Source organism: Drosophila subobscura, chromosome U (assembly GCF_008121235.1).
Source record: "Drosophila subobscura isolate 14011-0131.10 chromosome U, UCBerk_Dsub_1.0, whole genome shotgun sequence".
Classification (NCBI taxonomy): domain Eukaryota; kingdom Metazoa; phylum Arthropoda; class Insecta; order Diptera; family Drosophilidae; genus Drosophila; species Drosophila subobscura.
This window is the reverse complement of record NC_048534.1, coordinates 7,591,470-7,607,618: the sequence shown is the minus strand read 5'-3', so window position 1 is coordinate 7,607,618 and position 16,149 is coordinate 7,591,470. Positions and strand designations below refer to the sequence as shown.

At 36.2% G+C, this 16,149-nt stretch overlaps 1 protein-coding gene across 1 annotated transcript; it reads right to left on the bottom strand.

Annotated features, from left to right (window-relative positions):
- Positions 1-1,071: 1,071 nt before the first annotated feature.
- On the bottom strand, positions 1,072-16,149 carry LOC117900765 (Down syndrome cell adhesion molecule-like protein Dscam2). The gene is given in 25 exon segments (XM_034811245.1): positions 1,072-1,385; positions 1,443-2,000; positions 2,062-2,320; positions 2,379-2,557; positions 2,612-2,890; positions 2,952-4,083; positions 4,168-4,388; positions 4,454-4,921; positions 4,986-5,177; positions 5,236-5,355; positions 9,092-9,547; positions 11,449-11,607; positions 11,667-11,777; positions 11,839-11,998; positions 12,594-12,730; positions 12,790-12,994; positions 13,060-13,309; positions 13,416-13,533; positions 13,736-13,885; positions 13,958-14,119; positions 14,245-14,392; positions 14,614-14,786; positions 15,067-15,169; positions 15,873-15,916; positions 15,987-16,149. Coding segments are annotated over 23 exon segments (5,970 nt in total). The 5' UTR covers positions 15,131-15,169; positions 15,873-15,916; positions 15,987-16,149; the 3' UTR covers positions 1,072-1,116.

Genomic DNA, 16,149 nt, shown 5'->3' with positions numbered 1-16,149 from the left:
CTCCCAATCCCCTCCTTTAATAGGGGCTCCAGAAAAGTTTACACTCCCAAGGAACCAAAGCGACTTTTTCTGATAGATTACAGAAATTAATTAATGATGGAGCCCCAATACACATTAATTAGTTCACATGATAGTATCAATAATAAGTATGCAAATCATTGACACATAAACGAAACAAGAGTCTTTTTCAACTTGTTACATGTTTATTTTTAAATAAAATAATTTCTTATAAATACAATTCCTATTTGTCTATTAAACTACGCTTACTTTAAATTCACATATAAATTGACCGTTCATTATCCTATGCATTGTCTTAAACAAGTCACGAAATATAAATGAGTATTGATTTAAAGATACAAAAAATAAAGATATAATCATTGAACACATCATGTTGAATAAATCTTTTGTTTCATACACGGCTTTTATAATGATATTTGTTTTATTTTCAGCCTTGTTTTAAACTACAACCGATAACTGAAAACACTTTGCGATTGCAAACTTCAGTCATATAAAGTATGAATGTGCAGTTTCTATAATTTGGCCAAATTTGGATCGAACCCGGTAAAGTTGAAACTTTTGGCGAGACGAACTTTTTTATGTTGATATAATCGAAATATTTTTTTTCTTTGAGAGAGATCTTTACCAGATAATGTTCTTGGTAGCGTTATCTAAACTTTTTTTGCTTAAACTTCTGATATTAAGAACTATGTTTTATTTAATATTATAAATTAAACATTATACAAGAAAGCTTTTGTGTGGACAAAAATCCACTCTGCAATCTGGAAGTTGTTTAATCATCGGCTGTATTGAATGTACTTTTTACATAAACATTGGTTCAGTGCAGTGCAGTCTGTCCAATCGATGTCAAATTAGATTTATATTAAAGATTAATACTTTCATAAACATATATTTAAATGCTATTTTATCTAAGTAAATGCAACAATATAATACTTGAGTTCCTAGTTCTAAATGTATATTTGCATATGTAATTATTTCTTTTTTTTGCCAATAAAATAGCTAAATGCTTTAAATTGCACACCGTTCAATTTGATATTTTTGTTTTCAGTAATTTAAGTGATTCGATCCTATAAAAATTGAGACTTTCTTATTTTGTGTTTAAAATTTCGATATATGCTCGCGGCTGTTGGGAGATGTCATTTTTTTGGAAGAATTGCCTGCTAGTGGGGTCGCTGTTGTCACTATTAGTGGTATCTTGATGTCATTTCCGGTTGGATATACTGCTGGGCATATTTGAATGTTGGGCTGCGCCTTGCCCATATTGATATGAGTGAGCCTGTCGCTGGCTATATTTCGTTGGTGGTGATCGCTTTTACTTTTATGGCGGCTCAAAGAAGCATTAGTCGGTGGGCACGGTGTCCACGCGCCTGCAAATATATCAAGAACAAATGAATAACAAAAAGCCAAGTAAATTACCACATTACCTGTAAATCCACTATCCTCACCACCAGATACTTCCTGAGAGCATCGAACATCTTCTTTAATGCGCTCACCACTTATCTCGCTGTCGCTATTCAAACTGTCATACTCTTCCGACTCGGACTTGATTATATTTGAGCGGCGCTTTTGTCTCTTTTCAGTATTCAAGTGATTATATTCATCACAACTTTCCATGTTTGGGTTTGAGTTGGTGCCGCTTACACAGCTGCTGCTGGCAGCAGATCTTTTTACTTTTGTCCCAGAGCTGCACAAGGTACTCTCGACAGCTAATCTCGAGTCATAATTGACGGATTTTCCTGTGTGGCTTAGCGAGATGTTCCCCGATTGGTTTTCATGCTCTGGTAAATGAAATGTAGCGTAGGGATATATATCTTCGGAGTACTCTGGTATCCGTTCGAGTCCGATTACTGATTCGGGTGGAGATTGTTGACAAGATTTTCGTACCGTACCATAGAAGCGTTCTCGGGGTTGACTAGCCTTGCCACCGGTGCTTCTAGGGGACCTCAGTGAATTCTCGCTACTCTCAAATCTATTCCGTGGATCTAAAAGAGGAGTAAAATCAGTATTTTGTATGAAGAGTTGATGAAGTATTATAGTACGAACAATTTTTAAAGCATATTAAAGCTCCAATTAATGCGAGAATAGTTCCAAAAATGGAGGACACAATTACAGCCACAAGATGGGCATCGGTAAACACAGTCTGGACGTTGGGCAGCTCAGCCAGACCCAACTCATTTTTAAGCTCAACGAAGTCCAAGGTCTTGAAATAAAACTCCTTGTGAGTGGAGCCGGCATTGTTGTGGGCAGTCACTCGTAAGTTATATGCAGTTCCGGGGTCCAAGTCTCCAATATTGTATCTTGCCTGTTGTTGGATAAACTAATTTAATATTATCCTCAATTTAATTGTATTTTTAGCTTACATTTGTTTCAATTTTGTTGGAAACTATTATCCATTCAGTGGAAGATTCGTGCAGCTTGAATTCTATACTGAAGTACAGTATGGGACAGCCACCGTCTTCCCACGAAGATAAATCCAATGTAATCGATGTTGTATTCAAACGAATAAAATTCTGAGTTGTCGGCGCAATGGGCTTATCCCCTGTTACAAAAAAAATCATTAGAATAAAGTATTAAATTTTTTCGGGAATGTTACCTTTTGTTTTTACTGATTCTACTTCGCTGGAAGGACTCGTGCCAATTCTATTATAAGTGTTGATTGTTAGCTGATATCTTGTGCCGCATTGAAGGTTCTCCAAGACGTAGGAGTTAATGCGGCGATCCAATTGTAGTTCCTCCCACTCGGCAGGTTCACGTCTGAAGGTTAATGTGAAGCCTTTTAACGGCGCTCCGCCAATATCTTCCACTCTCCATTGAACAGACACTGAATTTTTGTGAACCGAATTTACAGAGACAATTGGAGCAGAAGGTGGCACTGTAAAAGATTTAAAAAGAGGTTCTTAATGATATGCTAATGATTGGATGAATATAATTACCTTGTACAAATAGCTGATATGTAATGTGGTCAGAACCAATCGGGTTTCTCACAACACACGAGTAATTTCCTTCGTTGGGACGTTGAATGTTCCGGAGACTCAACGAATTGTCATTGCCCACTTCCATGCGGATGTGTTTCTTCAAGCGAGTGTTTAAAACCTTCCACTCTGCAGTCGCTTTGGGGCTACCAACAAAGACGCAAGTCAACTTGATATCGGCTCTCCAACTAACACTCAGTGTCTGACTAAAAGAAATTATAGCTGCTGGCACTAGTGTATTGGGAATGAGTTTAATAACTGGTGTGCTGGGTCCTTGGCCCACTCTTGTGGAAGCTGTGACCCAAGCCTCATAGACTTCTCTCATATTTAAGTCTTTGGCCTCGAAGTGTCGATTATGGGCTGGAAGAACTTCCTTGATAATTTTTAATTCCTGCCCCTTTTCCAGGACTCTAATGAATACATTGTACTTAGTAATCAGCCCATTGGGTCTTCGTGGTGGAAGCCAGCTGATAATTACTGAGGACTCAGTACTCACAATCGATTTGACACGCTCTGGTGCATCAGGAACTGCCTCCTCGGTCATACACGAAACAGCAGGACTTAAATTGCCTTCACCAGCACGAGTAAATGCCAAAACCTGAACGCTGTAATTTGTGTACGGATGGAGGCCATGCAGTACAGTGCTCTGAGCTGATGTTATCTTAGTTTCTCGTCCGTTGTACTCGTTTTCCAGATATACAGGCTCATAGAATATCTTGTATCCTTGTATAATTCCATGACTTAATTCCTTGGGTGGCGACTGCCAAGAAATTTGTATATTTTGCGCAGTTAAAGCAATGCATGACACGGATTTCGGGCTTGCCGACGGGGCGTCCTCTAAGGTATGGCCCAAAGCCACTTCGCTTGGGGGCCCATCACCCTTCACATTATATGCTGATATAGTGATTGCATATTGCGTGTACTTTTCCAAGTCGATCAATCGAAAATCATTTAGACCTTCTGTTCTTAAGCTGCTGACCTTTGTATTATTTTTTACCCTATTTGGGGAGTTATGTTTTTGATATGTAATCGTGTAGCCCAACAACTCTCCATTCCAGGTATCCCGCACAGGAGCACGCCATGTTATCAATAACTACAATTAATTTAAGAGAAAGAGAATTGGTTAGAGAAATGAAAATATTTAATTGACCTACTTTAAGGCTTGTACTTGAATTACCTGTTGGGATCCCAAAGGTTCGGCAGTTACATCTTGCGGAGGTGCAGATGGCACTTCCGAATCAGTTTGAAAGAATAAAACATCACTTGGAGCACTGGTCCCTAAATGGTTTTCAGCGTACAGCCGAATGTGATATGACTGTGCTGGCTTAAGTGATCCCAATTGTGCAGTAGTTCTGTCCCCAGGTATTAGCTTTTGGTTATTATGTTCATGCCAAACATCTAAATAATGGGACAAAAGAGAGAAGAAAATGTATAGATGCGATTTGCCAACTACAGATACATACCTCCTGACTTCTTATATTGTAATATGTAATTTGATATTGGTTGAGAGTCTCGATTGTTGCCTCCACCACCGCCCAAAATCACAGAGTCCTGATCATTTGGCGACCACGCCAGTGTTACAGAACGACTGCCCAAGTCCATAACGTGCAAGTTAACTGGAAAAGTTGGAGGTTCTTGGACCTGCAGGTTAACGACAGATCTATCATGGCCGTAGGCATTGTTGGCAATGCATGAATATTCTCCTCTATCAGTCAGAGCCGTCTGTAATATTGTAAGCTCTGATAAAACTCCATAGGCCAAAGGAGAGTTTTTGATGTGATATCGTATATCATAGGAAGGATCAATTTTATTTGCTTTGGCTCTCCAGGACATTTCCAACGGCCGATCTCCAGTTGCTTCACAGGCTATTGTCACGCGCTCACCGCGTCGTATGGTAAACATTTTTTTAGAAACTGATACCGAAGGACCCACTGTACACAAAATTAGTTCATTAGTTAATGCAATATATTAAATTTGAATTTTTTTATATCTTACCATGTACAGTCAATTTTATTAGAGTACTTAGTCCCACGCCAATGCCGTTGTTGGCCTGACATAAATAGTTGCCCTCGTGCTCTCGTCCGACCTTGGATATAATGAGTGAACCATTGGCGTAGGTCTCTATAACAGAGTGTGAATTTCCATTGCCAATTCCATAATTCAGTTCACGATATTCCCCAGAGTCACCTACATTAAATAATACTCATTTTATTATATTGTTTGAAGTATACAAAAACTTTCATACCGATTGATTGCTTCCATTGAAGTTTGGGCTCAGGAAATCCATCAGCATTACACGACATTACGACTAAATTACCAAGTATGGCATCTTGGTCAGTCGGTTTTAAGATCCATCTTGGCGGTACTAAACAAAAATGTTTTTATTAGCAAATTCAGAGAACTGTTCTATACGTACATATATTTTGTTGCAGATTTCCTATTTTGTCTATGGTACATAAATACATATTTTAAAAATACATGCACAAACTACAGCTGTAGAAATATATTGAACTTACCATACAATTTGAAATTCAAGTAATAAAGATAGATCAATATACTCGAATAATCAGACTACAAGTGGTTATTGCCTAAATATTGTCAAATTTAAATATTACAACAATATAAGAATATAAATAATAAGCTAAGCTTCACACACAAACTATTTGCGCCCTGTTTCAGTTTACAAACAAGAACACGGCTCGATATTGTATGTAAATTGTATTATAGCCCATCACATGGATATTTTTGTATTCCAGCGTTAAATATAACAAACTGTTTATACGCGGGTTTATTTCTGCTGCTGCTGTAATCCAAGCGAAAGCCCCGTCAAAGAAGTAGTCCACGGAGGTGATTTTGTATGTGTATTTGTATGTATATTGCAGTGGGACTGCAGTGTTGGTGGAAACAATACTGCAAGTCCGAGCGTCTTTCTATTCTAGCTTACAAGCTAAGGTCACTCGCGAGCCGTATTGATCGTGAGAGCGAATGCACACCCACTCCCATGAAGCAACTATAATAGTTGCTTAATGCCCACTCCACTCTCAGAGCGCTGTCGGAGAGCACTAACAGCACAGTAGACGGGTGCTCTACAGGCTGTAGGCTGTTGGCTGCCGTCCCGCCAGCGCTGCTCATCTAAACACAAACTTTTCCGTTAGTTGTGAGTTTACATACTTAGTCGTAAAATCGCTTTATATTACCGTTATTACTTCTTCTGCCGTTGAAGAAAACAAATTAAGGTGAGACCTACAAAATAATTAAATGTAATGAACTGAATGAACAGAATATAGCGTTTATTTATTTAGTTAATAAAATTAACTTAAACTTTTACTTTTACGGCCCCTGGTCGTTAGCAAATTATAAAAAAAATTCAGAATCGAGGGCAAAACAGCCACCCGTACTTTTCCACATCCTCTTTACGCGTTATGCCGCACGTGAGTTTCAAACTACAGCCAGACATCAAATTTTAATATGTATGTACATATGTACATATGTATGTACATAACTATGCACATTTTGATGTATATGTGTTTTTAAACTATTTGCAGTTAGCTTGGAGTTTGATTTAAAATTTGCATAAGCTAACCCATAAAAACCATACTTTTTTGAATTTCTTATTATAAACTTAGTATTCTCCCATTTTACCTTTCGAGTCCGTTTGAGTGTTTTGATGTGCGTGTGCGGTGTGCTTAGTGCGGAGTGCTCTTTACTTATTTCATATAAATATGCACGACTTTACCTACATGTGCGGCATTTTTAGAAGATTGCACCCATATTTCATATTTCAATAATTATTATTTTTCTTTATGTTGGTATTTCGTTTGTAACTGCAAAAAATCACAATTATCCACAATAATTATAATTTCTTGTGCTCACAAAAAATGTATATAAAACCAAAGTGGAATCGTGAAAGAAAGAAGGCAAGATATGATTAATACATGTCCAAACATAAGTCTTCTGCTAATTTATTTTCCTCCATCTTTTAATCAACGCATCCATAACGTTTTTTTTCCATTCTTTGAAGAAAGCGTAGTTTGAGAATTGCATCACTTTATGTACGGATTTTAAGGATAAAACACTGCGTCTTTGACCTTTTAATTTTTCTTTGGAGCGCTCTTATCTCCCAGTGATTTGAAACGAGTGCTACAAAATTCCAATGTTTTAATAGCCATAGTTACTACTACACAGAGCGTCTCGTTGGAACGTTTGGTTAAAATCATTCCACTACTTGGAAAAAATGGATTCTATTAATTCATAGTCCGATAACAGTACCAGTTTTGCAAGTACAGACACAAGGGGTTTAAAACTTTGAAAAGTTTGAAGACTTTTCAACAACCAAGAACCAGAAATGTACTTTATGTCTGCTGTATTCAATATATTGAAACAAAATATGGTGGGGAATACCTTCTGGTCTTATTAGTCATGTGCATGTACATACTCGTATTAGGTGATTTTCTACTGTGGACTTTGTGTGTGTTTGGTGCAGATTAAACATTTTTTTAATTTATTATATATTTATTACGGTTCTAAGTATCTTAATAGAACGAAATAGTTACGCTTGATTTACCAGATACCGAGAGAACAGCAGTAAATTGTACAGCACCAGCATGGTTGGCTACTCTACAAGTGTAGTTGCCGTTGTGTCGCGAAGAAACATTATGAATCGACAATATGCTGGAAAATTGTGCATATTGATTTATGGTTAGTGACGGATCCGAAGAAATAAATGTATTCCTTTTATCTGTGGCATGAGCATTAGTCTCAATTACGCTCCCATCTTTCTTGACAGCTACCGTATCACTAATGATGGGCACATCATTTCTTAGCCATGTGATGTTAAACGGTTGGTCCCCTTGACTACTGGAGCACATAATCTGTGTCCTCATACCTTCAGTTATTTCTTCCTCAAAAGCAAAAGGCGATATACGAGGAGGAACTACGTAAATAATAATATGAACATATTTTTATAAGATTAAATATTAATATTATGTGTATTAAGTTTAGTTTTCGAACAAACACTAGTGTGTTGAAATTTTAAGTCGATTTGTCCGATCATAAACTACTCAACATAACGTTCGAACATTTGTAAGTCTGCTCACACAACGAATTCCCAATAAGGACTTTGTTGAAGAATATTTTGTTAAAGTATTTAAGTAGTATTAAGTGTGTTAGGTGGTAAGTATTTATCACGAGACGATTTGTACGTCGACAGCGAACACTGTAACATATTCTATGACTGAAATGTGTTTTAGTGATGTATTTAACAAATTCTCTAATCATAATAGAGTAGAGTTGTTACTAATCATAGTAGAGTTGCTGACCTGGGGGACCTGCTTAAATATTATCCTTGTCTTTTTTTCTCCCCAGAAAGAATAAATTGATTTTACTGTTAATTACTTTCATTCTCTGAAAGATTTGACGTAAAAAATGATGAAAATGTAACAAAACTAGTACAATTACAACATGTATTCGATTTTGATTCATTTTACGCAGCGACAAATCCTAATACGATTGTGTTTCTGCAAGTTTTATTTTAATATTTAGCACAAAAATAATATTTTACTGGTTAAAAGTGGAAAATCAAATAAAAACGTGTTTAGCTACAAAATGCTAAGGTTTTTCCTATTGATAACGAAATTTCCATCTCGTTAGTAATGTGTAATGCTGCTGCCATCAGACGTACAATAGACAAGCATCTACAATTTAAAAATATAAAGCAAACTATGTACAATATAAGTACATATTTACATGATTTTACTACAATGTGCGTTAAAAGAAAATTGTGAATTCAATAGCAATAAGAATACAGTCAATACAATAAGAATATAAAGTTTTATTAAAAAATATAAACAAGCTATAAAAAGAAAGGCACTAATCGACCATTTCAAATTCAACTCAATACATTTTCTAGATAATTCAAACAAAGTTATTAAGCAAATATTTTCTTGTAATTATTTTAATCACATCCACGTCGACTTTTTATAATACAAAAAATGCAAGATACAAGTATGTAACAACGAATCGGAGTAAAAGTGGATGTGTTTACAATCAAATACGAAAACAGGTAAGCTATAAATGATGTGTAAGTTATTCAATGCAAATACCATTAACTTTTAGCTGTGCAGAGTGCGTTACAGTTGCGGCGTCGTTTTGAACGCGACATGTGTACGTGCCGCTTTGGGCCCACGTCACACTTGTGATGCTAAGGGCACTGGTGAAATCATCATTCTGGCGAATTGTCACTAGGCCACTACCTTCACCACCGCTACGACCATTTTCATTCGAAACGACGTGTTCATATTGTTGTTGAAAAGTTGTCGGTGAGGAGGAGGAGATGGATGAAGTTGATACAAAGCCAGAACTCAAAACAGCAGCGCCACCGGTACCACTAAGCCCACCGCTAACACCATCGGATGAGGCGGTCGCTTGCAGAAGTTGCCCGTCCTTTAGCCACGTGAATGAAAGCGGCAGGTCCCCGGTGCCAATAACGCACTGAATGCTTGTACGATCGCCGACATTCAGATCGCGTGCGAATGAGAATGGTGTAATCTTGGGCGGAACTGCGTGTTTAATTTTTAGAAACCATTTTTAAAGACAGCAGATTTAACATAATTTATAGAGACTCAAAAGCATCCTACGTCTAGTCTATTTATGTTTATATTCGGATGTACGAATTGATATATGTAAATGTGTTTTAATATGCACTCACAGGTACACATATACACAATGTATGCACATACACACGTATGTAAGATGTGTTGGTTAAAAAATTGTATACTTAGAGTCAAAAATTCACACCTGTGGTGAGGCTAACGGCAGCATTTGTAGTGAATTGGTCAGTTTCTCCTCCCAAATTTCGTGTTTTATGTGTGCTATGAACAGCTGCATATGTTGCTGCATATCTTACAAAATAATTGTGAATTTGCCTAAAACATCCTATGAACACGATCACCAGGATGATCAACTGACCATAACTCAAAGCCCAATAATGAAAATAATCCCAGTTGGCTTGTCCTTTCCGAGCTCAAAAACGTTTTATGTCCGCACAACTGTCGATGAGGCGGCTTAATTGTCGCCTTTTCCATGCGTAATTTGTGCAGTTATTGGTGCAGTGCAGACGATATAATAGTGCAGGCAATTGCCTAATATTATAAAAGAATTTGCAAAAGTAGCAAATAAGTGGACACAAAAAATATTATCCATGACAAACGCATGTCATAGTTTGCCCGAATAGGGTTATTTGACATCCAATAATAGTGAATAGAATTTATTCGATTGTTAATTATATAAAAAATATACAAAAAACGTGCTTCATGCGTAAAGATTCTATAATTTTGCCTAGGTTTTATTTTCAGTATAGTGTCAACACCAATGATAAAGTAAGGGACATGTGAGTGCAGACGCCTTCACACATTTAAGTGTGCTCAAACACTAAATATATCACCAGGTTCATTCATATAGGAGACCTGCATTAATCCACAACTTATTCGTCTCCTTGTTTGCTAAAATGCATTTCACTTACATTATTAAAATAAAGTCTCCTGAAAACCATTGCTGGAGGGTCAACCAACAAGAAAGAGTTCTGATCAACTTTCAGAACTCGAAGGGAAGCAAAAGTTTATATACAAAAGCTTTTATCGAATGATTATTTTCGAAAAAGTCTTCATCCCAAGGTCAATTTTTAAATAAAATTGTAACAGTAGTCTGATATTGCAGCAGTCTGGATGCCAAATTTGTTTGCTGTAGCATTTATAGTCGCACAAATCCAGGCGCTCTCCAAGACGGACGGACAGACGGGCGACAGACACTAGCCTAGTATAAGTTTTAAAAATCTTATTAACAATTTGCAATGAAAACGGTCGATTATAATAGGAAACAAATTTGAGTTTGTGAGTGTAGGCACAAATGTTTGATATAATCGATCGCTTGAAATCAGATTTTTTATAGTCGATCTAAAATTTATCAATTTCGCATTTCAAAGCTTAATATTCTCCAGAGGCACTCTTAATAACTGGCATATCAGTTTAAAAGCGACATTTATTTGTTTTCAGCATGTTATTTCCACAAATTTTATTAAATCCGCAAAATACTCGATGCCCAGTCATAGATGGCTAAGTTTCTATTTCGTAGGCATTAGCCAACGAGTCGTATACCTCGGTTTCTAAACCGGATTATTAATTAATTATTATTTACACCTCAAAACAAGGTTCGATCCCCAGCTTTTGTCTTAAACTAACCTTTCATAGGATATTTTTTTTTATGAAAGTTTTTTTTTTAGTTAGTAATACCGAAGATTCTATCAAATATACCAATAAAGTTAAGTTACAACTATTAGATAACTTCATTTGTTATCGGGTTGTGAACCTGAAAACTATCGACGGAAACTTTTACTTGTGTGCGTATACAAAATCGGAGAAGTAAATAACACTCTCTGTATTAAAGTAAACTCAAAGCAACGTACCTAAAACTTGAACTTCAACTGACCGCTGAGAGGTGTAGTTGTGCTTGTTTCGAGCTATACAAGTGTAGGTGCCCTGATCCGCATTACGTTGCACGTTTTCAATGGTTAGGGTTCCGTTTTGCATACGCTGTCATATATTGATGGGTAACCTTATACCGTCTGCAAATAAAAAGAGGTGGAACGTTGTGAAGCGAGTGGAAACTTTTACAAAATCTTACCTTTTTCAATGTTAACTGTCTCGATAGGGTATCCAGCTATGGGACACTTGAGAGTAAAAACCTTTCCAGCAACTGCCGAAAGCTTTGGCATATGACGTATATACGGCATTCCTGTCAAATTAGATTAATATGTTTATTAGTTCTTTGTAAAAGATGGTAAAAGAAATCTTACCATAGATGTTAAGACGAGCAGAGTGCGATGCCACCCCAGCTTTTGAGAGAGCTCTACATTCATAGTCTCCTCCGTCTTCAGACTTTACTGCGGTTATATTTACGTGAGAGATGACATCCCCAAACATGGTAACATATTGACCGATCATGAGTCTATCATTCTATAAAAAAAACGAGGAGGAACGTTGTGACTCGCGTTCAAAACAGACTCTTCTTTTATATCCGATACTCAGTCTGTATATGGTTTAATGATTGGTTTAAGATTTTTTTAGAATCTTAAATTTAAAATATTATAAAAAATATTATTTAATCGGTATCCGGCCCAGCTACAAAAAACCGGAGACTTGCCCAAAATTCCTCACGCGTGCTCATCCCAAAAACGACTACAACAGAAGACAACTTTCAACCCTTAGTTGATGTCAGGCGCCCAAGAAGCGCACCGAAAAGATGAATCCGGTTTTTGTATTCTAAGTTACGAACGTTATTTTTGTAGAAAAAATGAGATCCTTAAAACAAAATTTCAAGTTTTGTTTGTGTGGAACGGAACTAAAAAGGGGCGACCATGGCATATAAGAAGCGCATTAAACGTGCATGGTCACTCTGCAAGCTGTGTTTTGTGAACAGTGCCAATTGTTTTGCAAAATAAAAATAGCACAAAACTGAACACTGACGATGACGACGTCGAAGTATACGGATATATTAATTCTATAAGCATATTTCCACACTTCACCATCAGTTTACCCTAAATATACTTACATTAGGCAATGGAAACCCATCCACATACCACACAATTTTTGGTGTCGGATTTCCGCTAGCGCTGCATTTTAATGATACGGATGGACCTGGCTGCATAGTTTGCTCAATGAACTTGTAGAGCAACTGAGGTGCAACTTCTACAAATAATTTATTTTAATATCGATGATTTATTAATAAAATGTTTGTAATACAATACCTCCTAGCCTTAATTCAGCGGAGCTTTGTGTTGATTCAAAATCGTTTTTAAGAATGCATTGATACATTCCTTTATCCTCCTTTACGATAGACGAGATATGAATATGCTCATTAGATAAGAGTCGGACACGAGAACCTGTGCGCAAGGTACCACCATCTTTCATCCAGACAACACTTTGTCTTGGGAATCCAGATATACTGCAAACCTAAAAGCAAATGTGATTAAATTCATGGTAATAATTCAATATTATAAGTATGCCACTTTACTCACTAAATCAGCAGTATGGCCAAGACTAACTGTCTGTATGGCGGGCTGTATGCTTGCGCTTAAGGCAGATGTTACTGATAAGTCTACTTTGAAAGTTTCCGTTCCCTCCGAGTTAGTCACAGTGCAAAAAAAGGCACCGTTATCGGCTTTTGTGACGGCCGATATAATCAGAGTACCATCTTTAGTCTTAGCCCTTCCAGTAGCTAGCATATGTTGAATTGATTCCTCATTATTTGCACGTTTTGTATGCCACCTAATTACAATACAATGAAGATTTAAATCAGTACAGGATGCCAAAAAACGTTTATACGGGTATAGCTTCTGAGAGGATGTAAAATAGCCTTAGAAATGTATCTTACCTATAGGTAGGTTTTGGATTTGCATATGCCACACATGCAACTACTAATGGGTCTCCTGCTCTGATCATCAGCTTAGTATTTTTTTCATTTATAATTGGAGGAACAAGTTCACGCATTTCTGAAATAGTAATAAAGAAATATTTAGTTTCATAGTGAAAATAATTCACATTTTTATTATATTTTGTGATCAAACTTGATAAGAGTTAGTGGAAGAATGCGCTGAGGTAATTGATAAATATAAGCTCTATAATCTAATGAGCACTGAACAGTACCCTCCAACAGAGGGAAATACGTGCCCACGAGTTCCTGAGGATACTAACCCGTGAGTTGAATTTTTCCCACGTTGTTGCTCACTACGGAATCTTGCGTTAACTTATGATGTGTGCGGCAGCGATACACTTTTTGGGCATCACTTTTTGTTATGTTATAAACCAAAAGTTCCCCAGTTAGCAACATATGATTTTTACCATCTGTTAAACAAATAAAGAACAATATTTTAATCATGAGTCTGGGTCTGTCAATTTATTATCAATTTTACATACCGCCTTCAAGTGATGGGTAAATGTTGAAATTTGGCTCTTGTAGCCACGATGTTACTGTAACATACTCTTTTACAAACGACGGAATTGTACATTTGATAAGGACATTGCTGCCAAGGAATCCACCGGGATTTTGTACTTCAGGTTCATAACGCTGATGAACCACTGAAAGTATTACAAATGGTTATTCATAAAGCATAAATTCTTTTCATTTGTACAAATCGTGATTAAAAATTATTCGAATATTATAAAATATATATTAAGAATGTATTTGATAAGGTTGTACATACCAGCTCTGACCACAACATCTTTGGATATAATGGTTCCCACGCTGTTACTTGCAGTACAGCGATAAATTGACCAATGTACATCCTGGCGGAACTCTTCAGCAGCAAATGGTTGAAAATATAGGGAGCTATTAGCCAAAACATGCCGAGCCTGGAAGAAACATAAACCGAATTATAGAATAAAATATAACATTGAGGTAAAAATATGAAGAAGTAAGTCTAACTATGCAATGAGGCAAAGGTGTTTTACACCAAAACCAGCAAGGTTCTATCGAGAAACCCAAATGTACATATCTTAGTCTCTTTTGAGTCATTTCGAATGACATATTGGAAAAATTTTACTTTTATAGATCTTCAGCTATCATACCATACCTTAAAAATTGATGAAATCGGATTATTTTCTTTATCGAGCCACTGAATATTTGGCGGAGGGTTTCCATTAGCAGCGCAATCCACTGTGTTTCCTGCATTGTTCATAAATTCGACCCTTCCCGGAGGTTCGATTGAGAAACTAGGTCCTTGTGTATCGAAAAAGCTTGAACCATCTAGAAATGTTAAGAAATAAATAATTACACCAAGAAATAAACTCGAACTACATTAAAGTGGGACTCTAAACTCTCTAATATGATTGAAATTTGACTACATTCTTATGATAATTACGATGCTTCCGAGCTATGCAATATCGTGATTCTAACGCTTTTTCTTTATGGTCTATAAGTTGATTAAAATGCAATTTTATGATCTGTACACATATTGAAATAAAACAAATTGAAATGTTTGGATAAATAATTTCTAAATGTATAGGTTGTTAATATTAATGCTTACCAGTTTCAGGAAAAGAAAATACTATCGGTATGCAGCTTAAAAAATATATTAATGTCCAACCCATTTTTTATAACCGCTATTGGATATCCTCGTTAGAAATAACCTGTAATACAAAGAAATAAAATATCATTTACAATATTATTAAACCCGGAATATAAAATTACTACAAGTAAGAAAGAAAGTTGTTGTAGAAGAAGCTCGGATCTGATGATTTCAGTTCCATTGCTTCCAAACCTTGTACTTAATGGGAATATGTTGACTTAATGCGTTGAGAAGTTTTTAGTTTGTTTGTTGGAATGAAAAACAATTTCTGTTTTTAAAGGTAATCCAGCCCAATTCACAAGGACTCTGCATATAAAATTAGATCCCTGTATTAAAAGTGTTTTATGCTCATAGTAGCGATCAGTCCCTGGAAATATTTAAGCCATAATTAGCTAAGATAAATTTTAAACCCATATGGAACTTTATTAAAGAAAAAAATATGGTTTAACATCTTATTGTACATATGAAAGCAACAATTTACGACGGGCTAAGAGACGTGACTAAATTAAACCGGCAATTGGTGTTGATCAAAAAATAATTTAATGTGCATATGTATGTATGTATACTTCATTGAGTCGAATGTGTTCTTCTCAGAGAAACAAGCGGCCAAAAATCAAGCGCTGTGAGTGTGTATTGTCCCGAATGTTTCTAAGCTTTTTTCTTTGCTATACTTGCACTTTCGTTCCCTCAAGACACTTATTTTAAACTACAGGTTTTCATTTCTCTGGTTCACGCAACTTTATTTGAATTAAGCAATAACTTACCACTTGAATGGCTTTTAGCTTATGTTACTGTACGTCTCTATTCTCTATTTAATTAGCGGTATAACACAGGAAAAATTATTCATCGTGACAGACATGTACATTCTATGTATTTACCATATTAGTCCAGCTCGTCAGTAATTAATAACAACAATATATTTTAAACGAGGGAAAAACATTTTTCGTGCTTATTATAATATTACCGATTATTCTGACAACAAAGCGGTGACTGAAGTAGCTGCAGCTTTTTAAAGGATGGTTTAGCTATATTGTGCGCGTG